At 38.5% G+C, this 18015-nt stretch overlaps 1 protein-coding gene across 1 annotated transcript; it reads left to right on the top strand.

Moving 5' to 3' along the window:
- The first annotated feature begins 16219 nt into the window (after nt 1–16219).
- On the top strand, nt 16220–16854 carry LOC110040105 (uncharacterized). Its single transcript, XM_020745291.2, has 2 exons — nt 16220–16632; nt 16722–16854. Exons 1-2 carry the CDS (start codon nt 16220–16222, stop codon nt 16852–16854), a joined length of 546 nt encoding a protein of 181 aa, XP_020600950.2.
- The last annotated feature ends 1161 nt before the right edge of the window (nt 16855–18015 follow it).

The following is an 18015-nucleotide window of genomic DNA, read 5'->3' as shown; positions in this document are numbered from 1 at the left end:
ACTTTAAGCACAGAGTGAACTTTAACCACAGACAGACATCATGGCTGCCGATCAAAACATGAGTAAGTTCCAGTTTGAAGCTGTCTCAAGCGTTGTGACTGTTTATTTCAGCTACTTGTTTTCTCTTGTATTCAACAGCGAATGTCCAGCTTCGCCTGAACCAAAACGGCGGTTTTTACGATAACGGGCGGGCTTTATCACTTTGTCACCGGGAGCGGGTATTGGATCTTTACCATGACGGCAACAGCGAGCGAGGAATCGCTAGAGAAGTTCGTGTGAGCCGCTCGCATGTGAATAATATTGTCAAGCGGTACAATGAAGCTAATACGTCGCTTAGAGCCCCAAAAGTCTGTCGTGGCCCGGAGAAAGTTGATCTTTACGCTTCTGAATATATAGAAGCTCAGCGACTCATAAAGCCTAGCATTTATGCCAGTGAGATCAGGCAAAGACTGCTTCGTGATGGAATCCTTCATCCAACTAATCTCCCAAGCGGTTCACAAATAAACAAACTGTCACGAAATCAGCACGCCATGACGAGAAAAAAAAAAAAAAAAATCAGTTATTCCGCGTGAATCTACCACGACTGAAGTAGCCGACAGAACAGATGATTATCTGAATGAAATTTCGACCTTTCACTCAACTCAACTGCACTTTTTCGATGAAACTGGGGTGATCAAAACTTCGGGAAATAGAATTTATAGCAGTGCGCCTGTAGGCGTACCCGCATTCGAAGTGCAACGCTACGCGTCAAATGCGAATTACACAGTTAACTTAATGCACTCGATAACCGGGCTTGACTTTTTTAACATTTTAGACGGGCCGTCGAATGGCATGGAGCTTCTGAATTTTTTTGATGAAGCTTTGCAGTTAGAGCGGGAAGATGGAAGCGCTGTTCTTGAACGTGGGGATTGTGTTATTATGGATAATTGTGGTTTTCACCATGCTCGATCTGTGGAACCCGTTTTGCGGGGCATGTTTGGAGATTCCGTATTCCCCAAATTTCAACACATGTGAACTGTGTTTCCACCAAATCAAGGGCTTTTTGCAACGACACCAACTGCTAGCTGAAGATGAAACGAAAATTGCTATTGCTGATGGTATACTTGAAATTACCCCACGACAATCCTGGTCATTTTTCAACATGTTGGATATGTTTTGTAATAGCACACTTGATAGCCATGTCGGCACTTCATAGACAAGCAATTTGTTATATTCGACCTCCTGTTTCGTGAGAATGCTTCCGCACGCCAGCCTGTCTGACATTGTGTTGGTTTCCTTATGAAGTGTATGAAATCAGAACCAGATTACAAAAACCTTAATTTATTTCATTGAGTAATTCTACCATGATCAGTTTTACCTCTGAACAACTAGTGTACAATACATTTATAACTTTTCAGACCAAGAAACAGAACATCAAAAACACCCGTGTTTGCTCTTTCCAAATGCAATTATGCGCGACCGCAAAGCGCCTGGATAAAGTAAACGAACAGAACGTTGTAAATGATAATGGAATAATCTACTTACAGTAAGATACAAACCAAGATTATTTTGATTAAATGCTGTAAAGTACGCTTACAGGTAAAACACAACACTAAAAGTATCAATAGAACATCGAGATTCATCAACTCACAGTTACAGTCACTACTGTGCAGTAGAGCGCATCGAGTTACTATGAAAGTGGGATCATGATTTTTCTTCGTAAAAACAAAACTCATAACTCAACAAAAGCAGTCTAATAAAGCCGAAAATATCGCAACAAATAATCCGTAATGTCACCGCTGTCTTGAAGAACTCGCACAAGTATTTGCGCTCTAGCTTATATCTTTGTGAGGCATCAGTGATTTCAGCTGAGAATTTTGGAACTGTTCCAAAATTTTTGGCAGTCGCCAATCCTCCTCCACACCCCATTCGGGAACTCTATTGTTCAGTGCCCTTTGAAGAGCAAGTAAATCACGATCCAACTGAAGACGTTTCCCACTTGCATATCTGATGAGATTTTGGGCTCGTAATCTCGGTCGCATTATGGCGAAAAATGATAATTTGGCCCGTTCGCGCGCATCTCTGAGACCTTTGATACTAGCTTCCTTGTCTGCACTTTGTTGTTCGAGATTCTTCATCGTACGCTGTAGCTCTTGTTCTGGATGCTTCTCTCATACTTTGCAATGGCTGATGTTAGTACAAGGCTCATTCTTGCAGGTGGTTTTTGTGTGCCCAGCGACGTGGCAAACTGTACATATTCGTGCTCGAATACTGGACAGTGACAAAAACTGTTTATCTTGTTGTTTCAGATTGTTCAATTCTTCTCTTGCAGTTGATGGCTGCACTTGCAAGACAGTGAGATTTTCCTTTAGTTCCTCTTCCTTCAGATCCAATGGAATCTTTTCCCTGGCTACTGTAGAACACGGAATTGTAGTTTGTGCCGTTGAAGTGGCAACTGACGCCAAAGCTCTGTAGGTAAGTTGCTTTGGCTCTAACTCGCCGCCACTGAAAGCAGCAGAAGTTGACAATCCACCACAGTCAAGCCTTCTCATTTGTTGTGGAACTGGGAATTCACCTCGTGGGCCTTGATGTAGATTTTTTTTGCAGTCTCGATCGCCTACTTGCTTTGCCGTGCGCAGCATTTCAGGAAAAGCAAAAGGATCGTCTTGACTGAAGTTCACAAAGTCTCCATCTTCGTCTTTATAGCGAAGTCTGATAGAATCTTGACAAAGGTGAGCAAGAGGTGAACAATTCCCCTGTATGATCTGAAGCAGGGTTTCGTATGTAACATTTCTCAGTAGAAATGTCGCAAATCTTTCCCCACCGTAATCTACTTTTACCTGCAACGCCAAATTTTTGCGACTGAACTGAACGAAGAAGCGCGCCGGCTTTGATATCCCAACTTCGTTTTTTAAGGCCTCTTATTGGTAGTTTACAGCAACCGCAAGCCATGAAACCCATCAAACTAACCAAAAACCTGTCAAAAAGATGTCAAAAACTAAGTCGGGTGGCCACGTTTCGACGCTCTTGACTGTAACAAAGGACAAAAAACAAAATCAACAAAGCGAAAAATATTGAATGAATCGAAAACAAGCTACTATGAAAATAACCGGGAGAGTATGAGAGATAAAAACTAAAAACTAAAAAAACCAAACTGGCTAAAACGAATTAAATAACCGAAGAGGCAACGCGGCAAGCATAAGAAAAAGTTAAACCCACCCTTACATATAACTGAAAACATCAACCGTACCAAAATCCCAAAACGAGGCCTTTGGAGCCTGAAAAGTCAAATTAGCTAATTTGCTAATTTGCCCTTTCAGGGGATAACAGCAAATAACTCTCCTCTATGCCTTTTGAGGCGAGGAAGACTAATATAAATTCACCGTCTTTTCGTTGAATCATTAATTGTACGATTTAATTAAGAGTGCTTTCAACATGAAATTGGAGTCTAAATCAACACGAACGTAAAGATATCAAAACCGTGGCGGAGAGTTGATCTATAGCTTTATAAAGGTCTGCATCGTCCTAAATGGACTGAACAAGAGCTTCCTACATCGAGAATCGATTGAACTTCAAACAAACTAGGCCATAGTTAGCAGTAAGCGAACACTCAACGCGTTGTGGTTACGTCAATTATCGCCCGGAAGCCACTCAAATAAATTTCTTCCGCGCTAGCGAATCACACACAGTTCTGATAGTTAGCTAAGCCGAGAACGCCTAAAATTGATAAAACAAGGAAATTCTACTCACGATCAGCGCTTGAACTAATGTTCTTCTCTCTCCTCGTGGCCATGTTTTGCTCGCAAATAGAAATGTCCCGGATGCACTTCAATTTTGTCGAGCGCCGAACGGTCGTATCCAGATTTCAACAGATTTTTTGCTAAGTCTTTAGCTACATCAAAGTTCAGGGCAAATGACGCCAACAGCAGCTAGAAATGTCTAGTCCATTGCACGTCTAAGCCCTAAATTGATGTGGCGAAAGATTTTTGCTGTCTAAAGCAAGCACAACATTATCGCCACAGGGCAAACGGCCTACTGTTACAGGACTAAATCTGACCCGTACAGTTTACACATCTCCTCAGGCCCGCCTCACATAGGATAATGGACGACGCTTATTAGCAAATCGTTAGACTTGGGCCTTCATTGGACTTAATGATGTCCTCGGGCAGACTTCCTTTAGACAGCAAATACACTACGCTAATCGGTCGCTCCTAGTCAGAGTTACCGCGCGAACTGCATTCAGATGAGTGTAGCCTGGGCTAAACTTAACACAAATTGAAAAGGGGGTGGGGAGGGGTGGGGGGTGCTCCATAAATAATGAAAAAAAAATACCTAAATAAATGAAACATGCGGCAAGGAGTTTCTACATTTCATGCTAGCTCAGATTTACAAGCTGCTGTCATAGCGAAAGCAAAGAAAAAAAAATTTAAACGAAAAAAAAAGGCAAATAAATCAAAAAAACACTTGATTCAGTCTTTAACATCGTTTTCATCAATCCAGACATATATTTCAAGGGAACAAGACTGGATGACCCAGGAAGGTCGAAAAACGAGCGTGTCTAACTTCTGTCGATCTTTCTAAAGCATTTAGAGTCAAACTAGGGAATTCCCTGAGCAGTTTAGGACATTCTGTGCCGATATTATATGTCTGAATTTATGAAAATCGTGTTAAAGACTTTACACCAAAATAGCGGGCGTGTTTTTGGAAAATCGGTCAGATATATATTATTTTACTGATATAGGGTATGACTGGATAACGGTTTTGAACTGAAAGGTGCGTTGTATAATTAAGTTGTTACTTAATGTTATCATCCCGAATTCCTCCAAAAAAAATAAAATAACAGCAACCTGCCCCGTATTCCTTTCAATTTGCTCTGAAGATTTAGCATGTAACGGATAAATTCTTGAAAACTTACCTTTAGTTGTATTAAACGTGTAAACACCCTTAAAGCTCCTAAGGCGTTTCACCCACCAATATCTTGTCCACAATGTTCTAAGCTTTACAAACATAAATCTGCCACTTGACTGTATTACGAAAGGTCGCCTTACTCCGGTAAAGGTACCTAACAAGGTGCTGCTTGAGTTACGTCCATCGTAGATTTCGATATAATCATGACCAATCTTTTGTGAATCAGAGAGTTGAAATGTCACAAATTTTAATCTGATGTGCTGGTTCGGTTGCGCCCTGATGACCCAGCTGTAAGCACTGCAGTACCAGGCACTTGAATCAAAATAAGAACTGCTGAACTCGCCAGAATCTTGAACGCCAAAGTCGCATGTGGAAAACACCGCTATGAAGGTAGATGCTTCAATATTAGTTAAAAGCAGGACCATATGTTAAATGTTAAATTAAAAACTAAATGTCATTTGAATAAGGTTTTTTGTAAATTTTGTTTTCTTTTCGTTTTTGCTGTCAGATTGGGAAATTGTGCAACGAGTCGAAAGCAATCCTTTCTTGATTTCTTGAGTGTGGTCATTTCAGGAAATTAAAGCGTGCGAAGAATTCACTTCCTAATATTATGAATAGATCGTTTTGACTGTCACGCAATAAAAAAAAAAATCGAAAACCATTGAGTGGATAAAGTCACGAAATTGTGATCTTATAGGAAACAGATAGAGAAGACACTTCTCCAAGTTTTAGGTTTGCGCGTTTTCCCAGACTGCAGATATTTGTCGAAATGTTACGCAGAAATTTACAGAGCCCAGTATGGAGACGCCATGTTGATGCACCTCTGTGGTGCACCAACATGGCGGCCGGAAAATAGTGTAACCATCTGGAACTTACTTTGGCTATCTAGCCGACAGATTATCTGTACTGAACAAACAAACATTTACATAAGCACTTTTCCTGATGATCTAACTTCTAAAAAAGCTAAAAATCATGAGACAAGTATATATTTTTCGACAAATGCGACTGTAGCTTTGTGTCACGCACCGTCATAACTCTGAAATTCAAAATACGCTGGTTTTCAAACGAAGCACACTATTGAGCTGTAACGTTGTAAACAGATATAAAGTTACCTCCTCTTATGCCTGATGGGGATAGAAACTTTGGTGGCTCTTTATTTTTCGATTTTAGAAAGTGATGACGTCACATGAAAACGATGTATATTTTAATTCAAAACAAGTACACTGCAAGCTTATAAAACAATTTTCCTGCCCGAGTTGTCTTTTTAGATTATCTTGTCCATTTTGCTTAGTTTAATCGCCCCATATTCGTCACTTCTGTGAGTTCACAATGGCAAGCCCTCTGGTCAAAAAAAATCAATATTTAATTTAATGATAAAAAAACGAAATAAATAATGGTAATTGAACTGAGTGGAGTGCAATTTGGTCTGAAATCATACGCATGATTTCAAAATCGAACGAGCGCGCAGCGCGAGTTTGATTTGAAAACACAAGTATGATTTCAGACCAAAATTGCACGACATGAAGTTCAATTGCCACTTTATTAGATCCATTTTGAAATCGCACAATTTTATCGCCTTAATTTTTAGCTTTTTGGTGTATGGTTCCAGGAGCCGGTTTGTTGAAAAGAAAAAGCGGAACCGGAAACGCATTTACGTCTCATTTAGTATGCAAAACGATGTCATGTGACGAAAGCTCATCCGAGCATGACAAAGAAACAAGCAGTTTTGAAGTCTGAACGAATATATGCTACTTCAGGTATAAAAGTTCAGTTCTCGTCGCCTGAATCAATGATGGAACGCCTTTCTTTATTCTGTGGTTGAGGCTGAGACTTTTCATTGGCTTTGGAGAACGAATTTGAAGGTGCATCCTGCTTAATTCTGCGATGGATTTCTTTTGAGTTGTGAAACTCCTTCGAGTGCACGATGCCCAGTGGATGGTACGTTTTTTTTCTTTCATACCGTTTAATGGCATGATTTTAAGGGAGTCTTTTTGTGACCTCGGCGAAGGACTCAATACTCAGGACCTTGTCAAGTTCTTGCGGCGCCATTTGTTTCAAGATATTTCCAAGATGGCGGGACTTGCACCAGCTTCGCAAGACGTTCATTCATTCACTGTTTTGTGGAGCGGGGCGTATTTTGACTATGTTTATTCACAGCGACCGAGTTGAGCTCTTTTGTTGCTTCGTTTGAAACTACCGGAAACCTGGAAACATCTACCTACTTGAGATGGCTCTGAATTTGTTGTTGTGTGGTTTTCGTTTGTTTATGTTTTACTGGACTCGGTATCGTACGGATCTTGAGCAGATGTTGAAGAAAAATCGCCAAAATATTCGTCAAAATGGACACTGAAAGCTGGAAACTTCCATTAAAGTAGGTCTTCAGCCTGAAGGAGCTCATAATCGTCATTTAGAAACTGTAATTAGTTAAATTCGTCTCTTTTTTTTGGAAAAACAACAATAACAACAAAGTTTGGCAATAGTACATGTAGTTGCAAAATTCTCCACACAATGGGGTTTTGCCTTTCATTTTCCTGAAATTTTATTGATTACTTTAAACTAATCTTGAAATCTGATTGGTTGGTTTGTTTTACTGTCCCATTCTCATTGGCTGAGAAAAAGATGCGATTTAGAGCAAAAAATAGTGCGATTCGTGAATAAATCGTACCACTGAGAGCCAATCAGATTGCAAGGATAACCAGTGATTTCAAAATGGATTTAATAAAATTAAAATAAAATAAATCACGATAAAAAAATACTCGACGTTTCGACTTCTCCGACGTTATTTTTAGTGCGAGTAAAAAATCTATGAAATTAGCATCAATATGTTTCTAACTGTAAAAGGTAGTTTAAAATGTCACAAACGATAGAATGCAATAAGATATATAAGACAAGTGATAAAAACTTTTACGACGTTAAAAAGGGGCTGAAACAATGAGACAACAAAACAATAAAGCAATACTAACAACCTTAAAGAACTGATTTAAACAAATAATTTAGCGCGAAATGAATCACACTGCTTGTTCAGTATTGGTTTCAGTAGTTCTTTGATAAAAACAAACAAAAACATTTCGAAACTAAGATAGTCAAATTTGTTTTAATGATGACGATGATGATGATGGTGATGATGTTAGCACTTTGAGAATACAATTTAAACGGGCTTCCATAGTCCTCATATTTAGCTTTTTTTAATCATCATAATTATGATTGTACTGGTTTACATAAGACCTACCATTCGGCTTCCACACAAGTATCGCAATTACCAGAGCTGTATAAAGACAACCCGGCATCTTGCACTCAGTGGAACAACTGCAATGACAAGAAAAAAAAAAACCATCAACATTCATCTTCAGGACCTTCTTCATGACAGAATAAGCAATGATTATTGAACACTGGCTTATAATTGATGATACAAGCATGTTGGTGTCAAATGGAGAAATTACCGTTGAAAAAATCAGCGGCTTATTATCGAGACAATACTTTTGAAGATTTTAACATGCACATACACATAATCCTCTTCGTGCTTAGGTAGTGTACGAAATGGAGGAATTACGACATATTTTCAAAAATACGACGAAATTTCGTGACTGAAAACAAAGAGCGAAATTCGAAGAAATTCTTTTGCATTACTTTTGCGCACTATTTTACAGGGGCACCTCTCCCACCCAGGCTTGCGAATAAAAAACAACAAACAAAACAAGATTAAACGACAACAACCACCTCAGGTTAAATAGGGTGAGCTTCTATTTTATACTGCAGCTACAGAACAAGCAGGTCAACAATTTCTACAGTTTTACCATGAAATGTCTTTCTTTTTTAACGAAGAGCCCTAAATTAATCATGCAACGGACACTTTTAGTCAACCCTACCAAGATATATTAAGTACTAAGCTCTCTGTTACAGGGTGTGCTTTGGTTTCACACAGCTCATTTTGTTGTAACTAGCTGCCTTTTTGGTAGGATATGAAATTAAGCTTTGTCGCACTTGGGTTTTGACCTCCGCGAACATTTTTGCAAAGAGATCAGATTTTTCCCTAGAGTTTACAGTGCAATTACCACAGTTCTAAGGATATTACTGACACATATTGTTTATAACTAAGAAAAGCAAGAACGACTGTACTCTAACTCTAGCCCCGTCAACAAGAAGCTATTTCCAGGTTGCAGAGAGGAAGACGAGTTTACTTATAGTTTGAACAAACATGTCTGAGAAAATCTGGGCTTTATAAACAGAGAAACGTATGAACGCGGGGACAAATATGTGTTGTTTTTTTTTTCTCAAGCATCTGAGCTGGCCGGAATCCTAAATCCTCGATTTTTATTGGCTAAGCATACACACGTGACTGGTTCAGCTTTTTACGATACGGCCCACGGGCCGGATTTTCTCCCCTGCTGCCTAAAATTCGCTCCTAAAAGTTAGCAGAAATCGTCATATCTTTTGCCTTTTTTACACATCCATGGACGATTAGTCAACGTTAGTTTATCTCTGTTCACTTTAAAATGGCAAGGAAAGTCACTGTAAGTAAATTCAATTGAGTGTTTTGAAGTTGTGAGAGTTTGCTTTGTTGTTTGTAGCTTGGCGCTGTAATGGCGCGTAATCCTGTGTTTCTCTCGCCGTAGAATTTGAGTCAATTTCAGTCGAGTTTACCTCTCTGATCGTTGCTGTATTTATAGTTCGAAAAAAAATCTGTTCTTTAATACATCTTTCTTTGTCTACTATCTGAGTAACTCGCTCGTTGCTAAGAGTTTTTTACAAATCATCAGTAGACGGCGCGGAAGCCGATTCAATGACAAAGTTGCGTAAACGAACCCATTTGTAATCTGTACAACCAATTTACCGCAAGAAAAAAAAAAAACACATGTTATTTGCCGTCTTAGGGTCGGTCTTGAAAATGCTGCCCTCGGCCTGCAACCTCGGGCAGCATTTTCAAGCCCGAGGTCACAGTTTTTCACTATACGGACCTCCCAGCCGGCAAATAACATATATTTATCCAGTAAGTTGTAAGTGAAAAATGTTGGAAAGGTGCGCGCGCAGAAGCGGCGATAGAACTGAAAACTGAATTCACGCAGACTTGTGTACAAAGCTTCCTGACTTAGCGTCTCAATGTAATGATTTCGAAGAGCTGTCATTCTAAAAAACTGAGCACATTTGTACTGTTTCTTTGTTTGTTTATTTTTTGGTTTGATTTATTTTCAGTAGACAGAGTCTATCTTTGGAAAAAAATTATCAGAGAAGTGCTAAGAAAAGTCTTAACTTCAACCTACCGTGTCAATATGGGAAACTTCAGTTCCTGGTGAGCGGCTTTAGTCGGCAACGGAAAACGGTCAAACTGTGAAGAGACAATGTTAGGCCGCTTTAATACAAAAATAAAAACAAAGTTATAACAAAATCCATGCACTGAATAGTGTGATGTTAATAATTATCAATTAAACATTGTTGCATTCTTTTCTCAAGCAGCTAAGGATGCCACAACTCTGCTTTTAAAAACAATTACAAATTGTAAAACCTGAAAACAAGTGAAAAACTTGGCCATTGTCGCATCCAATACTACTTTCTTTTGTTGACTGTCAATATTGACAGGCAACAAATTCGATTACAAGTTCGTCGACATAGGCACAAAGTTTAGCCTCCGGAATACTAGACGAAGCGAAAAATTCAAATCGAAATTTCTTCGCTCACTACGACTTCCTTTGTGCAAAAAACGCATTTATAAGTTTTGATATATTACAGGACGTAATTTCAAGATAGTCTAAGCCCACATTTTCTGTTCCAATATCGTTTCTTTGGTTTATGATTATTTTCATTACTGGTGGGTAGCTATAACTTTCTTGCTTTATTGGGGTTGTAAGGAACAATTATTGCGACAGATCGCTTTTCAATAATTTAGGACTACAGTATAAGCGGATTTGAAACCAGTTGTCCATTTGAAACTTAAATATTGGATACGCTCGCTATACCAAACTGCGAAACAAATTTCGAGACCTATGTGATATCTTATGTTGTTGTTTTGGTGGGCAAGGAGTATATGACTAACGATTAAGATATGCATCGCTCAAAATCAAACTCTGGTCGTAGGAATTATGTCTCAGTTCTTCTACAGAGTTTTCTCGAGGGAATTCAGTACAAAATATGAAGTCTTCGCGGCCATTTTAAAGATAGGTATATACACAGGTTGATCGTGTTTTTTGGTGACCCAACTTAAATTGTAACGGCTTAAAGAGGTCTATTAACGAGATATTAACTTCGAGAGGCAAAATTCTAATTTTGTAGCTTTTCTCTATTTTTGTCAAGAACTGCATGAAGTATTTACTCTTCCCAATAGACCACAAGAGACACGAAATTTTAATTTTGTTGTTTTCAGACATTAAACAGTTAAGAGAGACGAAAACTCCAAATTTTCCTTAAAACTAAAATTCGATAATTTCATGTTTAAACTGTGCCGGCCGCTTTTAAGACACAAGACTTCCTCTAATCATGTTCCGGCTTAGTACTGGAGTATTTCATCTCGTTATGTAAGATGACACGTGAAAACGGGATTGACTCAGAATGAAGCGATAGCAAAATTTCCTTTGGGTTAGAAATGTTAAACGACTTTGAATTTAAATACGATGCTATCAAATAGCAACCATCTAAGTACTGAACACCAAGGAAGGTTTGACCAACCGACAGAAGATATGTTCATTTTCACAATGAAAATAAATTTAGAAAATTACTCAGCCTACCTTATCAATAGGGGACTTAGTTCCTAGTAAGTTTTCTCGAGGCAGATAATCGAGAACAGTCTCACTGCAGGGATATATGTCATGTTGATCAAGTAGAAGAATTAAATGTCATTACAATGTCAAAACACTATGGTGTTAAATGGTAATTAATGGCATATTTTTTTCCGTGTCGATTTTCAGTTGCGTGGGTTCAGACAACAAATGTCACGCTTTCAATCGAACTTTCCGCATAAGAAGTTTGCTTGGCGCCAATTAATTATAAAGTTGTTAAAAGCAGATAGCGGCAGTCGGCGATAAAGGAGAGTGCAGAAAGAGTTCAATATATGATAAGAAAACAGTGCCAGGATATATTCTAGAACTGCTTTAACCTGCCCTGTTAAAAATTTTAAAAAAAACTCAGCCTTCGAGGAGGAGGAGGAGGAGGAGGAGGAGGAGGAGGAGGAGAGCAAAACTGAAAACTGAAATATATATGTGAATAAATATTGGTATAGTAGAAGACTTTATGTAAACAATGCGTCAATATGCCATGGTCTTCAATATTTATTGGCTTAACTTGTCCCATTTTGATTTTCAGCTGCCTGGAACAAGAGGCAAACATCACGTTTCTAACCGAGCTAAAAGCACAAAAAAATATGCATACGTCTGGATTTATAAAAACCCGTGTAAAAATTAGGGCAAAACTTTTTCTATCGCTGGTAGTGAGGTCTTTGTGGAGGCTTGAAAAACCCAGGGGGTGTGGGGGGGGGGGGGTGCTTCCGTCAGAGAGGGTTGGGAATGATAGCCCCGGTCCCCGGCGCTGCCATTTGATGCCAAGCCAGGCCCCAGGAGCCATAAACATCAGGGTCGGGGTGAGAAACAGAGAGAGGGGCATTTTTGTCAGTAAAACTCTTTATTTTCTTCCCAGGACAGTGTTTACCGACGGTCCCGTTCAGGATAAGGGAACGGCAGCCACCCAGCAACGCAAGTAAGGTGGGTGAATATACGGTTTATATACTGTAAAGTTCAATAATGCGTAGAAAAATATTTGCCTGCCTGCCTGCCTGCCTGCCTGCCTGGCGTGCTGGCTGGCTGGTTGGTTGATTGGGTGGTTGGTTGGTTGATTGATTGATTGATTAATTGATTGATTGAAAGAAACATGTGTATTTCTTAGAAAAGTGGCAGGATCGCTGTGTTGAAATTGACACGATTTTCATAAATCCCGGCATAATTATTTGGGAAGAATGACTTAGGTGGGGGGGGCTTAAGTTTTGCTCGTGTTGCCCCAAGGAGTCATGAAGGATACTTCGATGTGGCAGATGCATGCTGGGTGGATTTTCAGGCATTCCTTGCCAATAATCATATTTAACCATTAGACCCGTAGCCCGCAAGGCGAAGCCGAATGGGCTATTGACCCGTGGCCTTGTTTGCAGAGGAGGAGGAATATTTGCATTGCGGAGGAGTATTTAGAATTTCAGAAAAGTCCTTCGTCTTGTTTACCCATTACTTAGCCATACTACCCTGAAATTCATGAGGTCGACTTGTGGCAAGACTAAAGAGTATTAAAGATACCTGATCTCAAAACATCCTAATTAGTTTTAGGACTTAACTTTCCAACATGAATTTCTTGCCTAATATTTGCTGCTTTCTGAAATCCCCTTTCCCCTCGGAAAAAAAAAGTTCATCTTCACAGTCTATACATGACTTCTTAATTAACCTGTCAGGCTATTGATTACTCGACAAACAACCCACCAATTTGAAAAAACGCTAATTTAGTTGCGACTTCCTCTGAGTTCTAATGCTTCCAAATTATCATTACAGTGTTTTTGCGAAGTGTGTAGTTTCTGTAATCTTGATCGCTATAATGCATTAATTACTGTGTAATTTTTTCTTGTCGGTTTTTCGCTTTTGTTTGACAATGAGGACAATTTCTTTTTCAACATAACGACCAAAAAGCCAAATTGTTTTTTTTTTTTTTTCGACCACCACATCTTTAAATATGAAATTAATTGAACATTACAATATGGCATTTAAGGGAATAGACACGTTTTCCGTCGATCACGTGAAGCTTAATTCGAATTAAAGTTTTCTGTAGTTCATATAATTCGCTTTTTCGGTACGAAAATTCGGTTTTTGCCGGTTGCGTTCATACAACAACAAGAGGGGCCTACATCGTGAGCCATTGCTAAAAAAAAGTTAATTGTAGGTGATATTCTTCAAAACAAGAGAGGATTTGAACATCACTGATAACCGGCTAACTTAGTGAAGAGAAAAAACAGAAAAGAAAACACAACAAAGGTAGCTGAAATATATTCATTCCTGCTTAACCAAATGTTGACCATAGCAAGGTATATTCAAAAAGAAAAAAATATATATGCAAAAAAAACAAACAAACAAACAAACGTCAGCTCATTTACTCACTACTGCAGTGTTATACCTTTATCAACTTCAAGTTGTTCAATAGATTAGTAGAAAATACCCTCTTTTAGGCGTTTAGTTAGTTAGCGCGAAAATGGTGCACGAAAAAAAAAATTAGGGAAGCGGGAAGGCGAGTGAACGTCTGTGGACAAACTTAACAAAAGGTCCTTCCTCCACTTATAGACCACCCACAAGGGCCTCTAATATGATCGCCGATTCTAGGTGCCTTGTGGTTTTCTGAGACACAGATATGACCTACACAACTCCTACGTTTTTTGATATTTTTATCATTTGCTTTTTTCTTGATTTTAGTCTTCCGCCTTTTTTTGCTTCACACTAAGAGGTGTCATGTGCTATAACGCATTTACTAAGAGAAGTTTTAAGACAAACGTTTGTCAAGCAGAGTGTGACGCCTCTGTAATTACGATCCTTTGCTAGTCCAGTTTGTTATGGCTCCTTTCCCTTGCTAGATGTTTTCTGAATGTCGACTTCTCAGCATTCCGTGCTGGAGGGATCAATAAATTTTCAGACCATCCGTATTTACATTCAGGATCGCGTTCTCTTGATGTCAATTTTTGAGTTTAATGTATTTTTTTAGGGCTTAATAGTACACTAGATTGTTAGGTTACCCTGCATACTGTTATTTTGGGCATTATCCATACATTGTAATTTAGCAGTTATTTATCTTTACAGATATTTTTACGTTATCCCTGTAAATATTTCTTCCTCTTCTTCGTCTTCTTCTTCTTCTTCTTCTTCTTCTTATTATTATTATTATTATTATTATCATTATCATTATTATCATTATCATTATTACTGTTATCACTACCATTACCATCATCATCATTATTATCATTATCATTATCATCATCATCATCATTATCATTATCATTATTATTATTATCATTATTATCATTATAATTGTTGTAAAGTGCTCTTGATCTTATTTATTGTAAACATCGCTATATTAGAAATAAATTATTAAATTATTAAATTATCACTTGATGTCGGCGAAATGATCAAACTCGCTTCTTGGATTATTCTCCTCTTTTAGTCCTGGCATGACACGATAAACGGCAAAAGATCAATTCGGTGGGACCTAACTTCCGCCATTTTGTTGGCTACTTATGAACACCAGCCGTAAAGATTCCTGAGGTTGACGTCAAGCCTTTCGTATTTATTTGAAGAGGATTTGCCAAGCGGTAAATCTTAAAGATTTCAACGCTAAGTGATCTGACTCAACCACCGCCATTTCGCATTTCTCATCTACGTCAATAGCACTTGAACGTTGACAAAACGTGTCAAAACTGGCCAGTCAGAGGGTGTACCATAACCTAGTTTACCGGAACGACGTTTTGTTAAGTTTGTTTGTCCACAGGCCTTCGTTCCGTCCTCGCACCAAGCTTCTCTCTCCTATATTTCGCTCCGCCTTTTTTTTTTTTTTTTTTTTTTCGCACTCCACGCGAACTAACTGAACGCCGCGCCTGGAGGAAGGTAAGTAGAATATAACGTGCGCTCGCTCTCGCACGCAAGCAATGACTTTCATGATTTCACTATATAGGAAGTTTCTTTATTTTTTGCTTGTTTATTTTCGTTCTTTTGGTAATAGATCTTTAGGGAAGCTGCGCCTACACTGTGGAACGCGCTTCCAGCAAGTCAGCGCAATATTGATTCTATTTTAACTTTTAAATCTTACCTTAAAACATATTATTATTGTTATTATTATTATTATTATTATTATTATTATTGTTTTTGTTGTTATTGTTCCTTTTTTGGTGGGGACTTGAGTTATTACAAACAACTTCATTCATTTATTCGATTAAAAAGATACTTGAATCAGAGGATAAAAAAAATTCTCACAAGAGAGCAGGTCCCAAACTGAAAAACAAATTTTAGACTTTAGAACTACAGCCCATGCACAAACGATGCAAGTCCATGCGCATGCTTCCAATATCTACAAATATCCACGAATAGCAAACATGGACAGTAAAACAATTCTTTTGGCGAGCGGCGAGCACATGGAGTGATCTCGCGCAAAAAAAAAAATTAACGAAAAACAATGCACGAGTTTTTGATATGTCTTCTCAAAGCATCTTTTGTTGTATTGTTGTAACATATTATTGGATTGTATTGTTTAATTACAAAATTAGTATGTAAATCATTCAAAGTTGGCCTGGTCGTGAATGTTTTTTGGAAGTCATTTTCGCATGTGCTTGTGAGAGATGGATTCAAGTACAGTTAACTCCCGTTTTAGAGTTCCAAGAACAGTCGAAGAAGAGTCTGCTTTAGTCAGAGAAGCTAGACCAAGTAGCACGAAGCACAAAGATAAGTGGGCGGTGGAAATTTTTCGTGAATGGCAAAGGACGAGAACATTGAAATTTCCGGATTTAGAAGTTGGAAGCGTTTTTAAATGTTACAATTTTCACCTCGTGTGTTCTGTTGAAGACAGTCTGGAGAACATGGATGCTTTATCATTCAACTACTGGCTTCCTAAATTTATCCAGGAGATGGCAAATAAGAAGGGCGGCCGGTGTCCTCCACGAACGTTGTATGGTGTCGTATGCGGTCTAAAGAGGCATTTGGAGGAGGTGAAGGGCGCATACGCATTCAATCCTTTAGATTATAAGGACAAGAGGTAGGCATGTGCATATAGAAGTGACCATTGTCTTTATTTTCAATCTGACATTGAAAATTAAAAAAAAAAGCTTTCACTGTATTCAAAAGGTTAGAAATATTTCGCCGCGTACTGGACGCTGAGATGAAAGACAGCACTCGTAGTGGTGTGGCGCTTCAGACAAAAATAGAGGAGAAAGAAGATGTATCGGACAAAGATGAACAGATGTTTTGTTGTTTTTAGTAAGTTGATGATTTTTGCTTTTGTTATTGTAATTTTGATATAAGCACGTGTGTTTTGATATCAAAACACGGCGTGTTTTCATTTGGTCTTTTATTGGGTAGCAAGACTCAACCACCTGACCAAAATAGACATCATTTATTTGCCGGTCACTTCATGAAATATTAATGAGTTTGAGAAGTACTATTTCAAAAACGAGTGTGAGGGTTTCATCAGGTTTCCAAACGCGATAAACATTTGAAAACACCAGCGGCAGGTGAGTGTTTTCTACATTTCTCGAATGTTCTTAAATGCCCGTCGTGTTTTATCACAGTGTAATACACGGTTTAGGCTTCTTCATTTGCTTTATGATATAGATTTTCCACGCACAAAAACAATAAAACACTCATTTTCTATGTTTTATACTCTGATAAAACATGGGTTTTTGACCAATCAGAGCGCGCACAGTGTCCTATCTATATTATGAATGCATATAAACACGCTTAAAACTCCCTTAATGCTAAACTCAAGCGTAAACGGATTCGGCCCAAATTTTTTGAAATGGAAAAATTTAACAAGCATTAAGCTTATTTGCAAACGAGCTTCTGGTCCTGTTCTTCCTTTCAAATTCCCGTGTATATGTTGAATGAAAAGATAGATATCTGCGTTATTTTTATCTCAGCTAGTGAAAGCCGAAATGTAAATTACACTTTTTAACGCTATTTTACCGAGTTCTTTAGTTCCCTGGTAGAGTTTCCATCTCCGAGGTTGGCCATAAAGTAAACGTTGTATTACGACGTTGTATTATTACTTAGCTATTTAACAAAATACTCTTAAAAGGCTGGTTTCCCAGTCGGTTTTGTACCTTTCTATCTATTTCAAAATTAAAGGCAAGAACACACTCTAAAACAGAGAGGGTATTACAGGATGTATCTCCGCGGCGGCTTCGCTAACTATTTCCAAGGTATGAATTAGCCTGGCATACGGCAGCTGCGCCCGCAGTACGAGCAGCAGTCAAAACTGAGCTGTCCTACTGAAACGACACAATAATAGCCTTTTTCTTCGCAGCCAACGAAACTGAAGATAATGCTAAAGCTGTTTTGGCCTCTTCTGATGGTTAACGTGAGAATTCTGAGTTTAATTTGACGAGGAAAAGCATTCTTTGTTGAAACAAGACAACTATTA

This window comes from Orbicella faveolata, unplaced genomic scaffold (genome assembly GCF_042242905.1).
Source record: "Orbicella faveolata isolate gen_17 unplaced genomic scaffold, um_ofav_v1 contig_46, whole genome shotgun sequence".
In the NCBI taxonomy this organism is placed as follows: Eukaryota; Metazoa; Cnidaria; class Anthozoa; order Scleractinia; family Merulinidae; genus Orbicella; species Orbicella faveolata.
Note: the sequence above shows the minus strand (reverse complement) of the source record. Positions and strands in the feature narration are given on the sequence as shown.

Excerpts from the sequence above, each read along its gene's own strand:
- LOC110040105 (XM_020745291.2), top strand. The coding sequence starts at position 16,220 with ATGGATTCAAGTACAGTTAACTCCCGTTTTAGAGTTCCAAGAACAGTC. Across the intron at positions 16,633-16,721 it reads TTAGATTATAAGGACAAGAG|GTTAGAAATATTTCGCCGCG; the intron begins GTAGGCATGTGC and ends TGTATTCAAAAG.